The sequence below is a fragment of the Acipenser ruthenus genome, chromosome 4 (genome assembly GCF_902713425.1).
Source record: "Acipenser ruthenus chromosome 4, fAciRut3.2 maternal haplotype, whole genome shotgun sequence".
NCBI classification, from domain to species: domain Eukaryota; kingdom Metazoa; phylum Chordata; class Actinopteri; order Acipenseriformes; family Acipenseridae; genus Acipenser; species Acipenser ruthenus.
Window position 1 is genome coordinate 21,207,637 of NC_081192.1, and position 20,774 is coordinate 21,228,410.

The following is a 20,774-nucleotide window of genomic DNA, read 5'->3' on the forward strand; positions in this document are numbered from 1 at the left end:
GAGAGAGTACTTGGAACTGCAAATGCAAGTAAAAAGGAAGTTAGAAAGGCCAAGAGCGAGATAGAAATGAACATTGCTAAGGGGGCTAAAACCAATTCCAAAATGTTTTCCCAGTACTATAACAGCAAGAGAACATTCAAAGAGGAGGTTAAATGTCTAAGAGACACAAATGGCAAAATCATAGACGAAGAAAAAAAAAATAGCAAATATATTAAATTATTACTTTTCACAAGTTTTTACAAAGGAGGATACGGACAATATGTCCCACATGTCGACCTGTTCCTATCCAGTTTTAAGTAACTTTAGCATAACAGAGGTAGAAGTGTTAAAGGGACTAGGAGCTCTTAAAATAAACAAATCCCCTGGGCCGGATGAGATCCTCCCAATAGTACTCAAAGAAATGAAAAGTTATTTACAAACCGCTAACCAAGATCTTGACACAGGGGTTGTACCGACAGACTGGAGAATTGCAAACGTAAGATCGATCCACAAAAAGGGAGACAAAACCGAACCATGTAACTACAGACCAATAACCCTGACTTCTATTATATGTAAACTTATGGAAACTATAATAAGATCCTAAATGGAAAATTACCTATATGGTAACAGTATCCTGGGAGACAGTCAGCATGGTTTTAGGAAAGGGAGATCGTGTCTAACTAACCTGCTTGATTTTTTTTGAGGATGCAACATTGACAATGGATAATTGCAAAGCATACAACATAGTTTATTTAGATTTCCACAAAGCTTTTGACAAAGTCCTGCATAAAAGATTAATTCTCAAACTGAACGCAGTAGGGAAATGCATGCACATGGATTAGGGAGTGGTTAACATGTAGAAAACAGAAAGTACTGATTAGAGGAGAAACCTCAAAATGGAGCGAGGTAACCAGTGGAGTACCACAGGGATCAGTATTGGGTCCTCTGTTCTTCCTAATCTACATTAATGATTTAGATTCTGGTATAGTAAGCAAACTTGTTAAATTTGCAGATGACACAAAAATAGGAGGAGTGGCAAACACTGTTCACAAGTCCGTTTCTTTAACCACTGGACCACACAGCCTCCTATCTTTTAGCTTTTTATGTATTTACAACCTGGCAGGAGATTTATGTTGTTAACATGTTTTTTATATCTGTGAATCTAATATATTGGTTTTAAAGACTGAAATCATGTGCACATGATGGGTTGTTTTTTTACCATCACTTCATTTTTACACACTCTACATTTGTTTTACAGATGTCACAGAGCATGTCTTCAGTATCTTCAAGACATTCTGAAAAAATTGCCATTAGAGAGTAAGTATTTATTTCTTATCTACCCTAGGATTATATTTTAATTATGCTGATGCTATTATTATAGGTGCTTTACAAAAAAGTACCAAAAAATAAACTTTAGGGACCAGAAAAGAACATTATTTTTCTACAATTGTGATGTTCTCATACAATCATTATCATACTATATATTTCTAAATTTTGGAAATGCATCTTTAAAGCCTGGTACATCAAGAAGGGGGTAGGACAGGGACATTTTGGCTTGATTTAGGCTCCCATCAATAATTTGTGGACATCTTGCTGAGACAAAAACACCATTCCTGATCTTCGCAATCGCATTGCAAATCATATGTTAAGAAATGCTCATCAGACAACCTAAAAAAAAAAAAAAAAAAAAAACATTGGCAGCTGAAACTAAAAAAAAAAAAAAAAACAAGAAACCAGACAAAGAAAAATGGACATGGAGCTACATTGCCACTATTGTCAAAAAGTATGTTTTACTTAGGCATTTTAGAACAGATCTCCCTATGATATATGTATCTATAAAAATATGTGGTAATTCTTGACAATAACCAAATGCCTTGGTTGAAGTTAGTAAATGTAATTCATTCAACATTAACTGAGTAATGGACAGTAACCACACACATTGGTAAACCTGAGACTCAGTCCTTTTTGAGCATCCTTGTAAAGGTTGCTTGTACTGTGTAAGTTTACAAACCGGCTGCCGCAGCCGTCAGTGTGTTCATGGCCCTGTTCTGGATGAACTATTAAACTGTTCCCCTGCAACACAGCCCCTAGTGGAAGTGTGAAATATTTGGTTCCGTATATGTGGTATTTCTGGCATTTTATTTTTTTCAGAATTTCCCAGATTTTTCTGTGGTTATTTTTACAATTAAGTTTTCAGGTCAGTGATTTTTGTGAAGAAAATCAGTATTTACTATATGATTCTCAACAGTCATGGGGTTTCAATGCGTGTTGTTTTATTTTTTTATTTTTTTATATCACTTGCTCGAGAAAAATGTCTCATGTAAAATGCTTTTTTGGGTTTCCAGTTTACCAGAGTAAACCGGGCTTTTCACCTGATGTCATGCAAATGAATGGGAAAGCTGGGGGTTGGTATGTAAATTCGGTATGCGTGAAGTACTAGTGCTGTTAATGAAGTGTTGTCAAAATGTGTTTTCCATGTGCAGAGAACTGGTACACGAGTGAATCTAAGCTGCTGTAATAAACCAAAATACCTTGTGCCTGGTTGCTTAATAATGTATTTTACTGCTCTTGCCGAAGTTGTTTTTCAGATGTCATTAGTGGGGGTGTCATGTCTTTAGTAGTGAATACTGTTTCAACTCATTTATCTTACGACATTAATTAAAAACCAACTCTGAGATCTGAAATTGACCAACAGGTATTGCAGATCACCATGACTGAAAACTGGCGGAGATGTCATATATATATATATATATATATATATATATATATATATATATACACACTACCGGTCAAAAGTTTTAGAACACCCCCATTTTTCCAGTTTTTATTTAAATTTAAGCAGTTCAAGTCCAGTGAATAACCTGAAATGATACAAAGGTAAGCGGTAAACTACCAGAGGTTAAAAAAAAAAGTTTAGGTTACCAAAAACTGAAAAATAATGTACATTTCAGAGTTATACAAAAAGGCCTTTTTCAGGGAACAAGTAATGGGTTAACAACTTACAGCTGTTCTGCAGCAATGGAGGTAAATTAAGCCTTGAAAGTTGACAGTACGTAAAAATAAGATGCAAGTAGCTTTTCACTTAAACCAGTTTGTTTGCTGTTTTGAAACCAAGTAGTATTATTTCCATAGTGTTGCGCTAATAAAATGCTCCTCCCCAACTGCTCATCACAGTTCAAAACTTTGAAAAATACACTGGTACATCGGACGAAAAGAAACCTTAAGTGCAGTCAATTTTTAAAACAACACAAAATAGTCACATCTTTTAAAAAACAGAATCATATAACCACTGACAAGTACAATGATTAAATGACATGTTTTGTTAAGCCAGGTGGCCACAATTTGGTAGTTAAAATATGAACGTTGTTTATAATCATTCTTAAATATGTTTTTTGTGGGGTTTTTTTTTTTTGTTTTTTTTTTTTTCTTTTTTTAAGTTCTAAAAGCTAAGACCAAATTATCCTTTTCCAGGCTCATTCGAAATCCATACATTGAATTATATGCTATAGCAAAGCGATCAATAAGGAATACAATCTTATTGTTTATTTATTTACATTAGTGCAGTGTTGGTACAGTTATTGGACATTTTATTTTTAGGGAGTGTCGACTTGAAAAAGAGAGCCCGAGACTGAGCGGGGAAGATTTACAGAAAAAAAAAAAAAAAAACTTATTGCCTAGTGGGTGGAGAATCAGTGAACATAGGAGCTAACTACATCGAGAGTAGAAACTTCTTGCACTATAATAAGACCACGTTTTTGTACAGTAGTTCAAATTAACATTAGTTAGGTAATATTAACAGTTAGGTAATGTTTCATTTTTCTCACCCAAAATGTAGTTTACGCACTTTGTGTTTAAATTGGAGAGTAAATTACTCAATGACCCAAACATTATCTGGAGCGCTGCTCTTAATACTTCGGTTTGATTTATACAAAGTGCATTTAGGATTGTTTGAGGACATACAGTGACATCCTCGCTGATGAAAAGTAGTCATTCAATATTGGTTTTTATTTTGTCATACTCCACTACACCCATGTTGTCCCTTAGGCTCTCAAATGATTCCTTGACTGTTCTTTGTGACATTTGAAGAACTGTTTGGGGTTGTGTTTAAGGTCCAAATTAATTTGGAGTAATTTGGGGTTCTTTTTGAGTGTCGGGTATCCCTGGTTTTATTTTTTTTTTTTTTTTTTACCTGCGCAAGCACTTGCTTGTATTTTTTGCTGTGCTTGTAATTTCATCCTGATGCTTTGCTTAATGGATCGATTTTAAACCATTTTGGCCACTGTTTACTTTGGCCTTTTTAGTCTTTGAGATGAAGAGCTCTTGCATTTTCAGCATGATCTCTGAACTTTGTGCATCCACTTTCTACAAATTCTCCATCTAGTGCCCCTCTACCCTCTCTGTCACCCCCCTGGACCTCTCTGATCAGTATTTCATCTATTTTTCTGTCTCACCCCTCTCTCCCTACTCCACCTACCCCCACTGTCACCTCTTGTCGTCACCTGCTGCCGTAACCTCTGCTCTCTCCCCCTCTGTCCTTGCCTCCACCGCTCTCTCTCGCCTCCCTCCTATTGACTCCTCCCAACTCTGTAGACTCTGCAACCTCCTCCCTCGACTCCCTCTGTCCCCTCACCTCCCGACCGGCCCGCCCCTCCCCTCCCCAACCCTGGCTCTCCTCTGTGCTCCGCTCAGCAAGAACCAAACTGCGCTCTGCTGAAAAGAAATGGACGAGAACCTTACTCCCTGCTGCCCTATACCTCTACCGCTCTCTCCTCTCCTCCTTCTCCTCTACTCTCCACTGCTAAATGCTGCAATTTCCAATCTATTATCCAGTCCTCCACTAACAACCCCCGGAAACTATTCTCTACCTTCTCCTTCCACCTCCCTCCTCTATCTCCTGTGACGATGTTGCCTCTTTCTTCTCCTCTAAAATCTCTGATATCCACATACTCTTAAATACCTCTCCCTCCCGATTCTTCCTGAACAACATATGAAGAATCCGACCCTTCCTCACCAGCCACTCGACGCAACTCCTCGTTCAGGCCCTGGTACTTTCCCGCCTAGACTACTGCAACTCCCTCCTGTCCTGGACGGCCTCCCTACGTCCGCCACCCGTCGGCTCCAGCTCCTCCAGAACTCCACTGCTCGCCTAGTGTTCTCTCTGCCTCGCTTCTCCCACACCACTCCACTGCTCCGCTCACTCCACTGACTCCCGATCACCGCTCGCATCCAGTTCAAGACTCTTGTACTCGCCTACCGATGCCTTGACCAGACTGCACCCAGCTACCTCCAGACCCTCAACTCTTCCTACACCCCCACCCGACCTTTCCACTCCACCTGCAGTAGAATGTAGTAGTGTATGATTATACAATTATACCAAACAGGTGCTAATGATCATCAATTCAATACGTAGGTTGAAACACAATCATTAACTGAAACAGAAACAGCTGTGTAGGAAGAATAAAACTGGGTGAGGAACAGCCAAACTCAGCTAACAAGGTGAGGTTGCTGAAGACAGTTTACTGTCAAAAGTCATTCACCATGGCAAGACTGAGCACAGCAACAAGACACAAGGTAGTTATACTGCATCAGCAAGGTATCTCCCAGGCAGAAATTTCAAGGCAGACAGGGGTTTCCAGATGTGCTGTCCAAGCTCTTTTGAAGAAGCACAAAGAAACGGGCAACGTTGAGGACCGTAGACGCAGTGGTCGGCCAAGGAAACTTACTGCAGCAGATGAAAGACACATCATGCTTACTTCCCTTCGCAATCGGAAGATGTCCAGCAGTGCCATCAGCTCAGAATTGGCAGAAAACAGTGGGACCCTGGTACACCCATCTACTGTCCGGAGAAGTCTGGTCAGAAGTGGCCTTCATGGAAGACTTGCGGCCAAAAAGCCATACCTCCGACGTGGAAACAAGGCCAAGCGACTCAACTATGCACGAAAACACAAGAACTGGGGTGCAGAAAAATGGCAACAGGTGCTCTGGACTGATGAGTCAAAATTTGAAATGTTTGGCTGTAGCAGAAGGCAGTTTGTTCGCCGAAGGGCTGGAGAGCGGGACACGAATGAGTGTCTGCAGGCAACAGTGAAGCATGGTGGAGGTTCCTTGCAAGTTTGGGTCTGCATTTCTGCAAATGGAGTTGGGGATTTGGTCAGAATTAATGGTCTCCTCAATGCTGAGAAGTACAGGCAGATACTTATCCATCATGCAATACCATCAGGGAGGCATCTGATTGGCCCCAGATTTATTCTGCAGCATGACAACGACCCCAAACATACAGCGAAAGTCATTAAGAACTATCTTCAGCGTAAAGAAGAACAAGGAGTCCTGGAAGTGATGGTATGGCCCCCACAGAGCCCTGATCTCAACATCATCGAGTCTGTCTGGGATTACATGAAGAGAGAGAAGCAACTGAGGCTGCCTAAATCCACAGAAGAACTGTGGTTAGTTCTCCAAGATGTTTGGGCCAACCTACCTGCCGAGTGTACCTAGAAGAATTGATGCTGTTTTGAAGGCAAAGGGTGGTCACACCAAATATTGATTTGATGTAGATTTTTCTTCTGTTCACTCACTTTGCATTTTGTTAATTGATAAATATAAACTATTAACTATTTTTGAAAGCATTCTTACTTTACAGCATTTTTTCACACCTGCCTAAAACCTTTGCACAGTACTGTGTGTATATATATATATATATACATACAGTGCCTTGCGAAAGTATTCGGCCCCCTTGAACTTTGTGACCTTTTGCCACATTTCAGGCTTCAAACATAAAGATATAAAACTGTAATTTTTTGTGAAGAATCAACAACAAGTGGGACACAATCATGAAGTGGAACGAAATTTATTGGATATTTCAAACTTTTTTAACAAATAAAAAACTGAAAACCTTTGCACAGTACTGTGTGTATATATATATATATATACATACAGTGCCTTGCGAAAGTATTCGGCCCCCTTGAACTTTGTGACCTTTTGCCACATTTCAGGCTTCAAACATAAAGATATAAAACTGTAATTTTTTGTGAAGAATCAACAACAAGTGGGACACAATCATGAAGTGGAACGAAATTTATTGGATATTTCAAACTTTTTTAACAAATAAAAAACTGAAAAATTGGGCGTGCAAAATTATTCAGCCCCTTTACTTTCAGTGCAGCAAACTCTCTCCAGAAGTTCAGTGAGGATCTCTGAATGATCCAATGTTGACCTAAATGACTAATGATGATAAATAGAATCCACCTGTGTGTAATCAAGTCTCCGTATAAATGCACCTGCACTGTGATAGTCTCAGAGGTCCGTTTAAAGCGCAGAGCGCATCATGAAGAACAAGGAACACACCAGGCAGGTCCGAGATACTGTTGTGGAGAAGTTTAAAGCCGGATTTGGATACAAAAAGATTTCCCAAGCTTTAAACATCCCAAGGAGCACTGTGCAAGCGATAATATTGAAATGGAAGGAGTATCAGACCACTGCAAATCTACCAAGACCTGTCCGTCCCTCTAAACTTTCAGCTCATACAAGGAGAAGACTGATCAGAGATGCAGCCAAGAGGCCCATGATCACTCTGGATGAACTGCAGAGATCTACAGCTGAGGTGGGAGACTCTGTCCATAGGACAACAATCAGTCGTATACTGCACAAATCTGGCCTTTATGGAAGAGTGGCAAGAAGAAAGCCATTTCTTAAAGATATCCATAAAAAGTGTCGTTTACAGTTTGCCACAAGCCACCTTGGAGACACACCAAACATGTGGAAGAAGGTGCTCTGGTCAGATGAAACCAAAATCGAACTTTTTGGCAACAATGCAAAACGTTATGTTTGGCGTAAAAGCAACACAGCTCATCACCCTGAACACACCATCCCCACTGTCAAACATGGTGGTGGCAGCATCATGGTTTGGGCCTGCTTTTCTTCAGCAGGGACAGGGAAGATGGTTAAAATTGATGGGAAGATGGATGGAGCCACATACAGGACCGTTCTGGAAGAAAACCTGATGGAGTCTGCAAAAGACCTGAGACTGGGACGGAGATTTGTCTTCCAACAAGACAATGATCCAAAACATAAAGCAAAATCTACAATGGAATGGTTCACAAATAAACATATCCAGGTGTTAGAATGGCCAAGTCAAAGTCCAGACCTGAATCCAATCGAGAATCTGTGGAAAGAACTGAAAACTGCTGTTCACAAATGCTCTCCATCCAACCTCACTGAGCTCGAGCTGTTTTGCAAGGAGGAATGGGCAAAAATTTCAGTCTCTCGATGTGCAAAACTGATAGAGACATACCCCAAGCGACTTACAGCTGTAATCGCAGCAAAAGGTGGCGCTACAAAGTATTAACTTAAGGGGGCTGAATAATTTTGCACGCCCAATTTTTCGGTTTTTTATTTGTTAAAAAAGTTTGAAATATCCAATAAATTTCGTTCCACTTCATGATTGTGTCCCACTTGTTGTTGATTCTTCACAAAAAATTACAGTTTCATATCTTTATGTTTGAAGCCTGAAATGTGGCAAAAGGTCGCAAAGTTCAAGGGGGCCGAATACTTTCGCAAGGCACTGTATGTGTATATATATACATATATATATATATATATATATATATATATATATATATATATATATATATATATATATATATATATATATATATTGGTCAGTGATCTATGAATGGCCTCCAGATGTGTGAGGGGTAACACCTTTAACCTCTCCCTCATTCAATTAAACTTCCATGACCCCTGGGGTTATGCACTGAAGGAATGCCTGCTCTGGGTCGTATCTACAGCCTCCCGTCATTGGTCTTAAAAATGTAGATTGACTGCAGTTTCAGTTGACAACCTCACAAAATCTTAAGTTTCCTGTGTCAGTATTAAAACAAAAATCTTAACTGAACTTTGGGTCTAGCCTTTTTCTAAAAACTATTTTTAAATGTGTTCTCAGAATTGGTCATGATATTGATTGACATTTTATTTCAGTTTTCAGGTTGGAGATTTGGTTCTTATTATCTTGGATGAACGGCATGATAATTATGTCCTTTTTACTGTTGGCCCAACCTTATACTTTCTGCACTCAGAGTCTCTTGCAGCATTGGATCTCAAACCAGGTGAGTGTGGTACATGGTACTGGTCATATTGTAAAATAAAGGGTATATTACCCTCCTAATTCTGTAGTAATATCATATTTTCATATTTGTATGTAACAAATAATTTAATATGAGTAAATAATAGGAACAAAATTGAAAAAAATAAATAACTGTTTAGATGAAAAAATAATACTTTAAATGTAGTTCTGCCATTCCTGTAAAATAGATGCATCCCCATAATTGAATTGATGTTTATATGTATGTGTTACCTTACAAAGCCATCTTGTTGCATACATTATATAAATAAATGACATTTTAGGGAGCTTATTTCACTGTGGTTGTGAAGTGATTTTGATTTGAAGAATGTCCTTGGAAGTTAATTTCTTCTTTGATATGAGATGATCACTTCAGAACACATTCCATGCTACATCTTAAGTTAACAGTCAGAGTTCTGGAAATATTGAAATAAAGCACAAAAAAACAAAAGAAAATTGGGAATTTGTACAAGTTTTCCAGGTATTTTCATTTAAACTTTGATTGCATTAATGTTTGGACAGACTTTATTCTGTAGCATAATATTGTACATTGAATTATAAATTATTACTATTGTCTGTTTAGCATCAGGTGCTCCACGAAGGCCTTGGGTTCTTGGAAAAGTTATGGAAAAGGAATATTGTCAGGCAAAGAAGGTAAGAACATCTTGACAATATTTAAAGATCTGTTTTGATGCGAATAGTATTTGCTACATGTTCAACAAAAATAGAGGTAGCACACTATGATAGTAGTGGTATTACTCCTGAAAAATATGTAGATGACCCTGTCCTTTTTTATTATGACATTGGTTTACAACAACTTATAAATACTGTGCCAGTTGGTGTAATTTTATGGTAATTAAGGAGGTGCTATGCTAATATGTTGGGTTTTAATCATAAAAAAAAATTGCATTGTATTAAAAAAGGGTGTTCATAACAACTTTGTAAAATGCTAGAATGATATTACAGAAATATTCTAAATTGACTTGCCTAATCGTGGCCATCCGGGTTAACAACAGGTGTAACAGGATCATTCTACTTGTCTCTAAGGATAGATAGTTAAGTCATTTTTATTATGTATTCTGCTTAGAGTTACATGTTTAAAAATGTGTTATTTTATGACCCGAGGGACCTTACAATACTTTCTGAAAGTTTTGTTGAAAAATATTGATGTTTGAGGAAATTACAAGACATTGTTTCACCTGAGTGATTGCAATGACATAATACACGTTTATTCTCAGGGTCTTTATAAGCAATAATGGACACTACTCTCGATTTACTTTCTCAAAGTAAATATTTATAAATATAAATAAAATAGTATATGCTTCTAGCCACTCGTTTCTTGATATTTATACATGTTGTAAAAACATATATATATGAGAGAGAGAGAGAGAGAGACTTTTTGACTTTTCAATTTCCTTTATTTTCAATTAATTATTAAAACAATACATTAATACATATACTGTGTATATATATATATATGTATATATATATATATATATATATATATATATATATATATATATATATATATATAATGTATATTTTAGCTCAAAGAGCCAGCTTCCCAACATTTCGATATGTTGTACATATCTTTCTCAAGGGAGCCTGTGTTTGAATTAAAACATTGGAGGTATTTATAGGTTTTTGACGGCATGACAACTACTTGTTATTGTTTACACTCAAATCCATGATTTATTATTACAAGATGTAATGGTGTTCTATATATTGTGACATCATTTTTACTTCTATCTGTGAATCTGTATTAATTCTAATTAACATTACTTTATATAAACTTATATTTTTATTATATCATGCAATGCTAGCTCTGAGGATCAGTCTTGATTTGGCCTCCCCAGCGCATCAGCATGCACAAGTTTCAAATGAATTTTGTTTATTTATTTAAATGTTATATATTTTTTAAAGTTAATTAGTTCATTCTTTTCTGTTGAGTCCAGCTGCCATAATCGTGTTCAGTCTATTTATCCATGTATTTTCTTTTATTCTTCTATAAATCTAATTTTAGCTGTTTTAATACTACAAACTTTACATCATTTATGTCATGTCCTTGACTGGTGAAGTGCTGTACTATTGGTTCATTTATTTTTTTTATTTCTAATTAATGAAAGGTGGTTCTGAATTCTTTTATATAAAGTAGTTCCAGTCTCTCCAACATATTTGATTTCAGCACATTTTTCACAGGCTATTCCATAAACAACATTGCTATTTTTACAGTAGGTATTAGTTTTTGGTGGATATATGGTGTTCTTATGTTTAATTATATTTTTACGTTTGTCTATGTATTTACACACTTTACATCTACTGGTGCACATGTTTGTAGAACCTATTTTGTCAATTATTATTTTATGTTTACTGTGAACTTAAATACCACCTAAATTAGCTTCTCTTTTGAATGCTACAACTGGGGCCTTAAGAAATACTTTTTTTAATTTTTCTGAATTATGTAGAATCCGCAAGTGTTTCCAAACTATCTTAGAAATATTGGGCAAAAGTTTAGAGTAAGTCATTACTAATGGGACTTTTTTTATCTCTATTTTTATAATCTAGTAGATCATCTCTTTTTAGTTTATCCACTTTTCTTAACTCTGTCTCTAATTCTTTCTTTGTATCCTCTTTTTTAAAGATTTGTTTTTAATACATTTCTTTGTTTTACATAGTCACTTTCTTTTGAGCATATTCTTCGTATTCTTATTCCTAGACCCTTTGGGATTGCCCTTTTAGTGTGTATCGGATGTGCAGAGGACATGTGTAAATACTGGTGCATGTCAGTAGGTTTACAGAAGAGGTCAGTCTCAATTGAACCTTCTTCAAGTTTTACTATGGTATCTAAAAATTCTATTTCTTTTCTTGTCCATTGAAGGTCCACCTTAATATTACTGTGTATTTCATTTGCCATTTTATGAAACTGGAAAAGAGATTCTTCTCCATGTGTCCAAACCCCCAAAAATATCATCTACAAACCGAATGTATTCTAAAGTTTCTCTTTCCGATTTTCTAAGTAATTGTTCTTCACATTTCCCCATGTATGTACTGGCAAAATGCATTCCTAATTAAGATCCTATTGCTGTACCATCGTTTTGTTTGTAATTCTTATCAACAAATGTAAAATAACTGTTTTCTAAAACTACGTTGATCATGTTCAGCATCTCTGCTGTTGGTATTGATTTATCTAGTCTATTATCTAATGCTTTTTGACAAGCTTCTAAATTTTCTTTACGAGGGACACTTGGGTACAAGGATTTTACATCCATGCAAAATAAAATTGTATTCTCTGGAAGGTTGTGTTTGAGTGATTCAAGTCTTTTTAAAAATTGTGTTGTATCCTTAACATAGCTTGGTAATTTCTCAACGTGCGACCTAAGTAATTTTCCTGCTATTTCAGCTATTATGTGTGTTGGATTATCAATTGTACTGACTATCATACACATAGGGTGATTTTCTTTGTGCATTTTAGGATTTCCTTTTGCTAGGCCTGTTCTTGCATTATGTGGCTGCATGTATTTTTTAAATTATTTTGATATAATTCCTTTATTGTATAGTCTCTCCACAATTTCCTTAACCTCTTTTACCGATTTTATTGATCTTATTGCTTTTAACTTCTTCATATGTATCTGTATTATTTAATTCACATTCTACAGATTTCATATAGTCATCTGTGTTCATTATCACTATTCCTGAGCCTTTATCTGCTGGTCTTATCATTATATCATCATCATTTAACAACTCAGTCATAGCTTGTTCTTCAATATTGGTTAAATTAAGTTTACATCTTTTCTTTAGTCCTACTATTATTTCTTGTATATTAAAACACGAGACAGAATAAATGTTCTAATATATTTATCAGTCAAATACATCAGATTTACAGTGTTTCCCCTGTTTTATTCGCTCTAAACAAGTTTCTGTGATGTTTTGTTTCTACTTTTTGTCTCTTCTTGGTTGCTGTAAACTGTCTCCGCCCTTTAGCCATTAAATGTCCCTCTCGGTGACGTCACACGAAAAAAAAAAAAAATACCAGGAAGTGAACGTCAGTCCCTCCCCTATCCATTGATATGTGTTTCTAGCCTGTACTGCGAAGTACTGTGGCCCTGTAAGTCATCAAAACAAAGTGCTTTTTTTATCGTGTTTACATGATCACGATCCTAGAAGCCCACTTCAGTATGATCGTGTTAACACAATCCCAGTCCATAAAGGGTTAATATGTGTTCCATGTGGTTATCCCTCATCAGCAATGCAATTATCAGTATCAACAGCTTCACTGTAATATGAACACCTTGGTAACATTTATACAACTTTCAGTTAAAAATATATATCTGGTAAAAGATCTATGATTCTAAACTCAAAATCAATTCAATTTTCAAAGAGAGATAATAACTAGTGTAATATAACTATGTATAACTAGTATAATGCTATGATCTTGGGGGCCTGTAAGCTTTATGCCCTTTCCCTTGTTTGGTTCTTATTTTATTTATTTTTATACTGGGTTTTATTGGCTTAGGGTTATTTGTTATGAAGTTTTGTGATAAGCATTGCTTAACACAAGGCTTGCAATGGAATTACAATAGATAAGGAAGTGTATTTCTTTTTCAGTATGATGATGTTGACCCATGGAACAAAGTCATTCACTGGTATAAGATGTGCATAGTGATGGATAGAATTGATTTCTTTGGAACAGTAAAGGGCCAGCCATTTGATTAATATTGTTGATAATACATGTTGTTTTGTGGAGCTGGATAATTACTGTATAATGTGAGAACTTGTCATTTTTGAAAATTAATTCTAGGATTTTAAACAGTGACAATGGGTCACTATCCATTAGGGCTGCTACAATTACAAGAATCAATAGTGGAATGGTAGAAACTGTTTACTGGCCTTCATATGATATATTGTACTACAACAGTGAAGAAAAAAGACAGCAGTTTTTTTGTTCAAAGGTTGTCTCTTTAGTCTCCCTTTTGGATTGAGAGGAACAGTAGTTCCTCACGCCATGTTGTCAGCGAAGCACGAGAACTGCCAGACTCTCTATACAGCAAGGACACTTGACATGTTTTCAGGGTATTGGTGCAGCACGGTGTACCATGTGGTACATGAAGGGCTGCAATGCTAGATACCACCGAGTTATCCTCGGCTAGTTTCACGGCTTCTTCCAGGGTGTCCGGGTTGATGAGATAGTGCACCGAAGCTCCGCCCCCTTTCTAGATGACCGACTTCTTTTTAAACCTGGGAATGAATTGTCAAGCCATGCAGTTCAGGGTACTCTGTTCCCTTTACTTAGCGCCCTCACAGGTCGGAAGGGATATTTACCACCAAGAATTATTCTATTTCTGTCACAGGTCCCTATTGGCGCAAGGAAGTACGGTAACCTCTCTATACTGGTTGATGAGAGTAACGCTATTTGTGGTCCCCACTGGACAAAAAGGAACGTTAATTACTGAGAATTAGCTAGTACTGAAGGATAGCCTATATATTTGGTAAAAGTAAAACATAAATAAATAAATACATTAATAAATGTTGAAATAAATCAATACATAGACATTTCTTTCTTTCTTTATCTTGATATTCATTTCTTTTTCACTATCAGATATAAACACTATGAAACTAAAAAATAAATACTCAAGGTCTTTGTACATAAAGGTTGTCATGGTTTCGTATATTTTTACTCTGAAATTTAAAAATATATTGGATCGACTTGGACAATTGCTTTGTTGCAAGACTTGTTGTCTGTTCAGTTTGTCAGGAATTCTCTGTAGTTAAAAAAAAAAAAAAAAAAAAAAAAAAAAAAAAAAAAAACATTCTGAGAACTCAACACCATCTCCCTGAGTACTACTTCCTAAACATGAAAATGTTACAATATACTAAATGAACGGATCAAGCTTATTATGATAGTTTGCAAAATCAGATGAAAGCTTTCAATACAATCTGGATAATACATCATTATTTACAAAATCTTGTTTGTCTCGTTACTTGTTAAAAACTATAACTTTACTGCTGTACTACTTGCAAATGTTGTCAAATGGAACAAACTTTGTGGCGTAAAAGCTAGGGCGTCTGCATTGGAAGCATATTTTGGGTTTGATTTCCCACACAGGGTTTATATTGCAAACTTAAAAAAAAAAAAAAAAAAAAAGTATTTTATTTATGTGTAACAAACACATTTTTTATGTGAAATTTAGTTGATATGAATGACTTTCATTGAACATAATATAAATATATATATATATATATATATATATATAACACGGCTTGGAAAAATAACAACCTCCGATTGGTTAAACAGTATCACATGACCATGCGTATATGTAGCGTATATCACGGATTGCGTATTAATGAGCTGCTTCACACTGAATAAATCACTACGCACCACTACATTCTAAATTCCAAAAACTGCCATTTTATTTGTTATTAGTTATGAAACCACTGCCAAAAATGAGTGGCATTTCACCTATTTACTTTAATATATATGGGGATGAAATGTCAGATAACTGGTACAACACCAACTTTCTGAGTGAAGACAGCAGTCCATCTGAAAACAATAAATAAATAAAATAAGTGGGCAGCAAGAGTAGACACATAACAGTAGATGAGGAACAGCTAAATGAAATAGAAGAAAACAAAGATTGAAAAAATCACACACAAAAAAATACAGCATAGACTGGTTAATGTACTTTAAAGAAAAAAATATGGACATTCATTTTATGGAAATAAGTCAAAAAAATCTCAACAACATTAAGGGAATTTTATGCCAGTGCAAGAAGTTCAGCTGGGGACCTGTATTCAGTCTCCAGTTTTGTAATGCTGAGCTGGACTAAATACATATTTTAACAGTAGAGGTTTAACATCTCTGCTGACAGCGAGATTAAAACCAGCAATAATGTATTCCTGTCAGTCACGAAAACTCTTCGAAAAGCATGTAAAGATAAGGCCAGACACCACCCCCCGAATTACCAGCCTGGATTTGAAATGTCTGAGGGAAACAGAGGCACTGTCCCTTGACACCACGGTCGGATTGGTGCGTAAAGTCTGGTTCGATCGTCAACTTAATCTGGCACGACTTGGACGCAAAGTTGTCCGACAACTAACAAAAACATATTTTGAGATCCAAAAGGATGAAAACATACTAGAATATGTTCAAGATCCGGCTTCAGTCTCCATCACAGCTGCTCCCCTTACTTCCTTAGTGTCATTTGAAACTCTGCCCATCATCACAGCTTGCGCTCAGTCCTATAATTTCTAGTGAGATGGCACGTTCAATGCAGAAATTCACAATAAACGAATATGTGCAATTTATTTTTAATAAGTGAACAATTAATTAAATTAAATTAAATTTGGGATTATATTACACTGCGGATGTATACACAATAAGTTTCTGGTTTTGTTTTAATTTAATTGTGTTTTAATTATTTTTATTATTTTTCTTCCCACAAATGACAGGTAGCCATGTTATACGCGGTATAAACCACTTCGGGCCGTGCGGTTCCGATGATATATACCACTTCTGGGGTGTTTAAAGGCCCTCGGGCCCTCGGCTGACACCCGTGCCTTATTACCACCCCAGGCGTGGTATATATCATGGGAACCGCACGACCCTTCGTGGTTTATATCTTACATATATTATAATCACATCTTGAAACTTTGAATGCTGTGAAAATAGTCTAATATTATTACTTTGCATTCAAAAGTGCACAGCCAGTTAAAGTTGGAGATATCAATTGTTTCTACTAACTTGGCTTATGTTTTTTATGCACAATAAAAGAGGATCAAACTTGCATAAAAAACACAAGCCAAGTTAGTAGAAACAAATGGGGCAACCTTGACCCCCACCGCTTTTACAGTTGTGCCTATTTGTTTGATGCTGGCCAAGGTTGCCCCAATGGTTTCTTGAAACATGGCTTGTGTTTTTGATCTATCCACTTTAAATGGCTGGGCACTACTGATAACTTGCCGTTTTTTCACATTTCCAATGTGGTGTTGTTTCAGATATCACTTCTTTTTTCACTTATAAAATATTACTGCAAAAGGGCAAGGCATATATTCAACATGTTTCCTGTGGATATACAGTGGATTGCCAATTAAACCTAAGGCACTGACAAATGTAATGCTGTGGCTTGGAATTCGTGACATCAAAACATGCCCAAATCAGTACGCACCCACAAATGGCTTGGAAAGTTGGCATAAGAGAGTTAACGAGGGATTCCTGTGGAAGCTGATTCGTCTGACTAAAATGTTTTACAGTCATGACTTGTTGCCGTTCTCAGCATTATTCAAGACAATGTCATGTTTTATTCCGTTTTTTTGTGGAAAATACATATTGAGTTTGCCTAATTCTCTTGATATTGGTTGCGCTTTACCTTTTATACAGTGCTGGTACTTATTTACTTAACTGGCAATAATTCACTGCAGATGACACTTCCCCATGGTGGTTAACAGCCATTTCCAATCGCCTACATTTTATTTGAAGTAAAATTAATTTCAAAAGGAATGTTCTTTGTTGCTTGTCATCTTTAATTTATTTTTTTTGTTGAACAGCTTGAGGCTTCCTTATGTTTTTTGTAAACTTCATACAGCCAGCTTTTATGGGATACAGTGGGTCCTTGTCTTTTAACTTGTTGCTCCATAGCCACTGTTCCTAATTTGTATATCACTGCCCCTAGGATTTCTTACAAATATTAGTCAGATTACCTTTGGTATTTTGTTGTCTTTTTATTTTTTCAGCTTAGAGGGTTTTTTCTCTGTAACATATTCCATTTTTGTGTTGGTTGCTTTTATGCTGGCAGGTATGCTCACTGTACTACAGTTGAAATTCTGTTTGAAATTACGATGACTTTAGAGAAATTCTAGACAAACATATAATTGTTTCTTGGTTTTTTTTTTAGTTTTTGTGCAACAAAAGGTTTTTTTTTTGTTTTCTTAAAAAAAAGAGGCCAACCCTTCTATATAACCCCTTCCTTGGGTTCTGACGTAAGTATTTTTTTCCATAGCGTTCTTTGTTTCTTTGGTTATTTTTGGTTCTATTCAAAGTCTAGTCTAGCTTGAAGTGTTTTTCATATTCATTAAAATGTGTGGTTTTAGATAACTGCTCTAAGGAATTGCACTCTGTACCATTATGATGTATAACAGCCCAATTTCTGCATTTGCATTATTCTAATGTAAAGCATTAGTGTTCTTTGAGAGAGGAATAACTGTTGAATTTTTGGCATACCTTTGCATCCCCTGGCTACCTGTGCAGTTAATATCTACAGTGTATAAGGGAAACACTCATGTTCTGTTTTTGATTATTGAACAAAGAAGACTAAGCGGTGATCTGATTCAAGCATTCATCAATGGAGATTAGATAAAGGAGCATTCAGAACAGAAAATAGGAGGCACTTTTTTACACAGAGAATTGTGGGAGTCTGGAACCAACTCCCCAGTTATGTTATTGAAGCTGACACCCTGGGATCCTTCAAGAAGCTGCTTGATGAGATTCCTGGAACAATAAGATACTAACAACCAAACAAGCCGAATGACCTCCTCTCGTTTGTAAACTTTCTTATGTTTTTATGTTCTTCTTATGTTATTATTATTGGTAGCATAACACTTTATATAACTAATCAAATAAATATTTTATGTCTTCTAGGCTCAGAACCGATTTAAAGTTCCATTGGGCACAAAGTTCTACAGAGTGAAAGCTGTACCCTGGAACAAGAAAGTTTAACTTCAAGACAAAAAGAACTATCAGATTATTGATTGTTTTGTCATTTTTTCTTTACTTATCTCATTACTCATAATGTACCCTCCTCATCATAGTTTACAGCGGCAGGCAGTGTAAACATGATCAATTCTTGGGCGCCCTTTTGCAGTAAGTTAACTTTCAAGTTCTTGATTGAAAATTTGACTTGCATTTTTGTCTGTTTTTTACTCAAAAAACTTAGAAATGTGGACCAATTGTTTTTTTTGTTTTTTTTAAGGGCATGCCATGTATATAGTGGCTAATAGCCAGATTATTTGTCTGTAAAATTAACAAATATTTGAATGTTACATATTAGTTATTATATTTACCAGCATTTGTCCTTTTGTGAAAAATATCATTATCAGCATACTTTCTCTGTAATATTCTGAAAATATAAAGCTGTATGGAGGAATGTTCATGGCATGCATATTAATATTATTTTTCTTTAGTTTGCTACTCTGGATGGAAGTTATAGTTGATATTGTAGATAAATACTGTATGTTGTTCACAAAAGCCCAGTATAATGGCCCTGAACTGTACATTTTGACAGACTGAAGAATCAGTCATCATTGCAATATTTTAAATGCACTTTTAGCAAATAAAAATGCTGTCATGGATACAGAAAGGGAAGACATTGTCCTGTTTACAATATAATACAGCACAAAAGCTTCCCAATATCATAAAACATGCATATGTAGAAAGGACTGTTTTCATATTGGTGATCTTGTGTCTCATTATTGGGTTAAATTGTACATTAACCATAAAAAGTAATATAAGTAATTACTGTATTCTAAAGGAAATTTAGAATTTTGAAACAATAAAGGTTTGAACCCAGATTGTGATGCTTTATTTTTGTTGTATCATTGTTACACTTATTCCACTTGTTTGTTTTTTTACATTCAACATGTCTGCAAGAAAATATTCTTGGCTTCCAGGGAAAACTTTATGGCATTGATGGTAATGTTCTAGAAGATGCTGGCATTAATAATTTGTGAATGCCAAGTAAAAAAAAAAGTGTATATAGGACAGACTTATCTAGTGATTTTTAGTATAAATGAGATGATTTTAGGCCATTGCATTGGTAAGAGTTGATAGTAGGATAGGGGCCAAATATGTCTTAAGAGCTTTTTAACCATCTCGCCCCATTGTTTTACCCTTAGGGAATGCATTCAGCCAATGTAATTTGTGTTTATTGGACAGTGGTTTGTAACAGACGGTTTGGGTTAATCATTTTTTTTTTCAATTCCAATTCCATTTCCCATTCCCTTTTAATCAATTCCGATTCCTTTTAGGATATTTGTTTTATTGAGCAAACATATACACAACTTGTCAAACATGTACAGCTGTGGCCAGAAGTTTTGCATCCCCCTTTAGAATTACCTAATTTTGCTTCATAAAGTCGAATGAAACCTGCTGAATAATAGTATGTTAACATATTGAATTACATAGCGCTTTGTAGTTTTCCATATACTCAATGAAAAACTGACAACAATTGAAAAACTTGACATTTAATGTGAAATACTATACTACTATTGTGGCTTGAGGTAGACTTTTGCGATATCATTTTGTAGTTTCTTTGATTACATATTGTTCAATAAAATATCTAAATTATGTTCTTTTGTTGTGTTTTTTTTTTTTTCTTTTTTTTTTTAATTGTCTCAATCCGAAAATTCTACGTGATGCAAAACCTTTTGCCATAGCTGTACAACTTTGTCAACAACACATGCAATTACACAATTACAATACAAAGGTATCAAATAAATTCAACATGTTACAACAAATCATCATGTGCTTCTTAAATTTAGAGTCGGTCAGGTTACACCTTTCTGGGCAGAAGATTTTTCGAGTGACGCTTAAAAGCATCTCAATAGGTGCAGATGAAGCAGGTCTTGGCTGGTACTTGCAGGCCAGCTTGACAACGGTAGGGCACCTGTCTGTTATCCTTCCTGAAAATAA

The 20,774-nt window shown here is 35.8% G+C and overlaps 1 protein-coding gene across 2 annotated transcripts in view; it reads left to right on the forward strand.

Moving 5' to 3' along the window:
* LOC117400226 (RB1-inducible coiled-coil protein 1) overlaps positions 1-19,654 on the forward strand; it is a 73,581-nt gene extending 53,927 nt beyond the window's left edge. For both annotated transcript variants that reach the window (XM_059022178.1, XM_033999837.3), the window contains exons 20-23: positions 1,238-1,296; positions 8,953-9,080; positions 9,678-9,748; positions 18,726-19,654. In XM_059022178.1, the coding sequence (XP_058878161.1) occupies positions 1,238-1,296; positions 8,953-9,080; positions 9,678-9,748; positions 18,726-18,803 (336 nt within the window). In that variant the 3' untranslated portion in view covers positions 18,804-19,654. The remainder of the gene's footprint in view (positions 1-1,237; positions 1,297-8,952; positions 9,081-9,677; positions 9,749-18,725) is intronic.
* Positions 19,655-20,774: the final 1,120 nt, after the last annotated feature.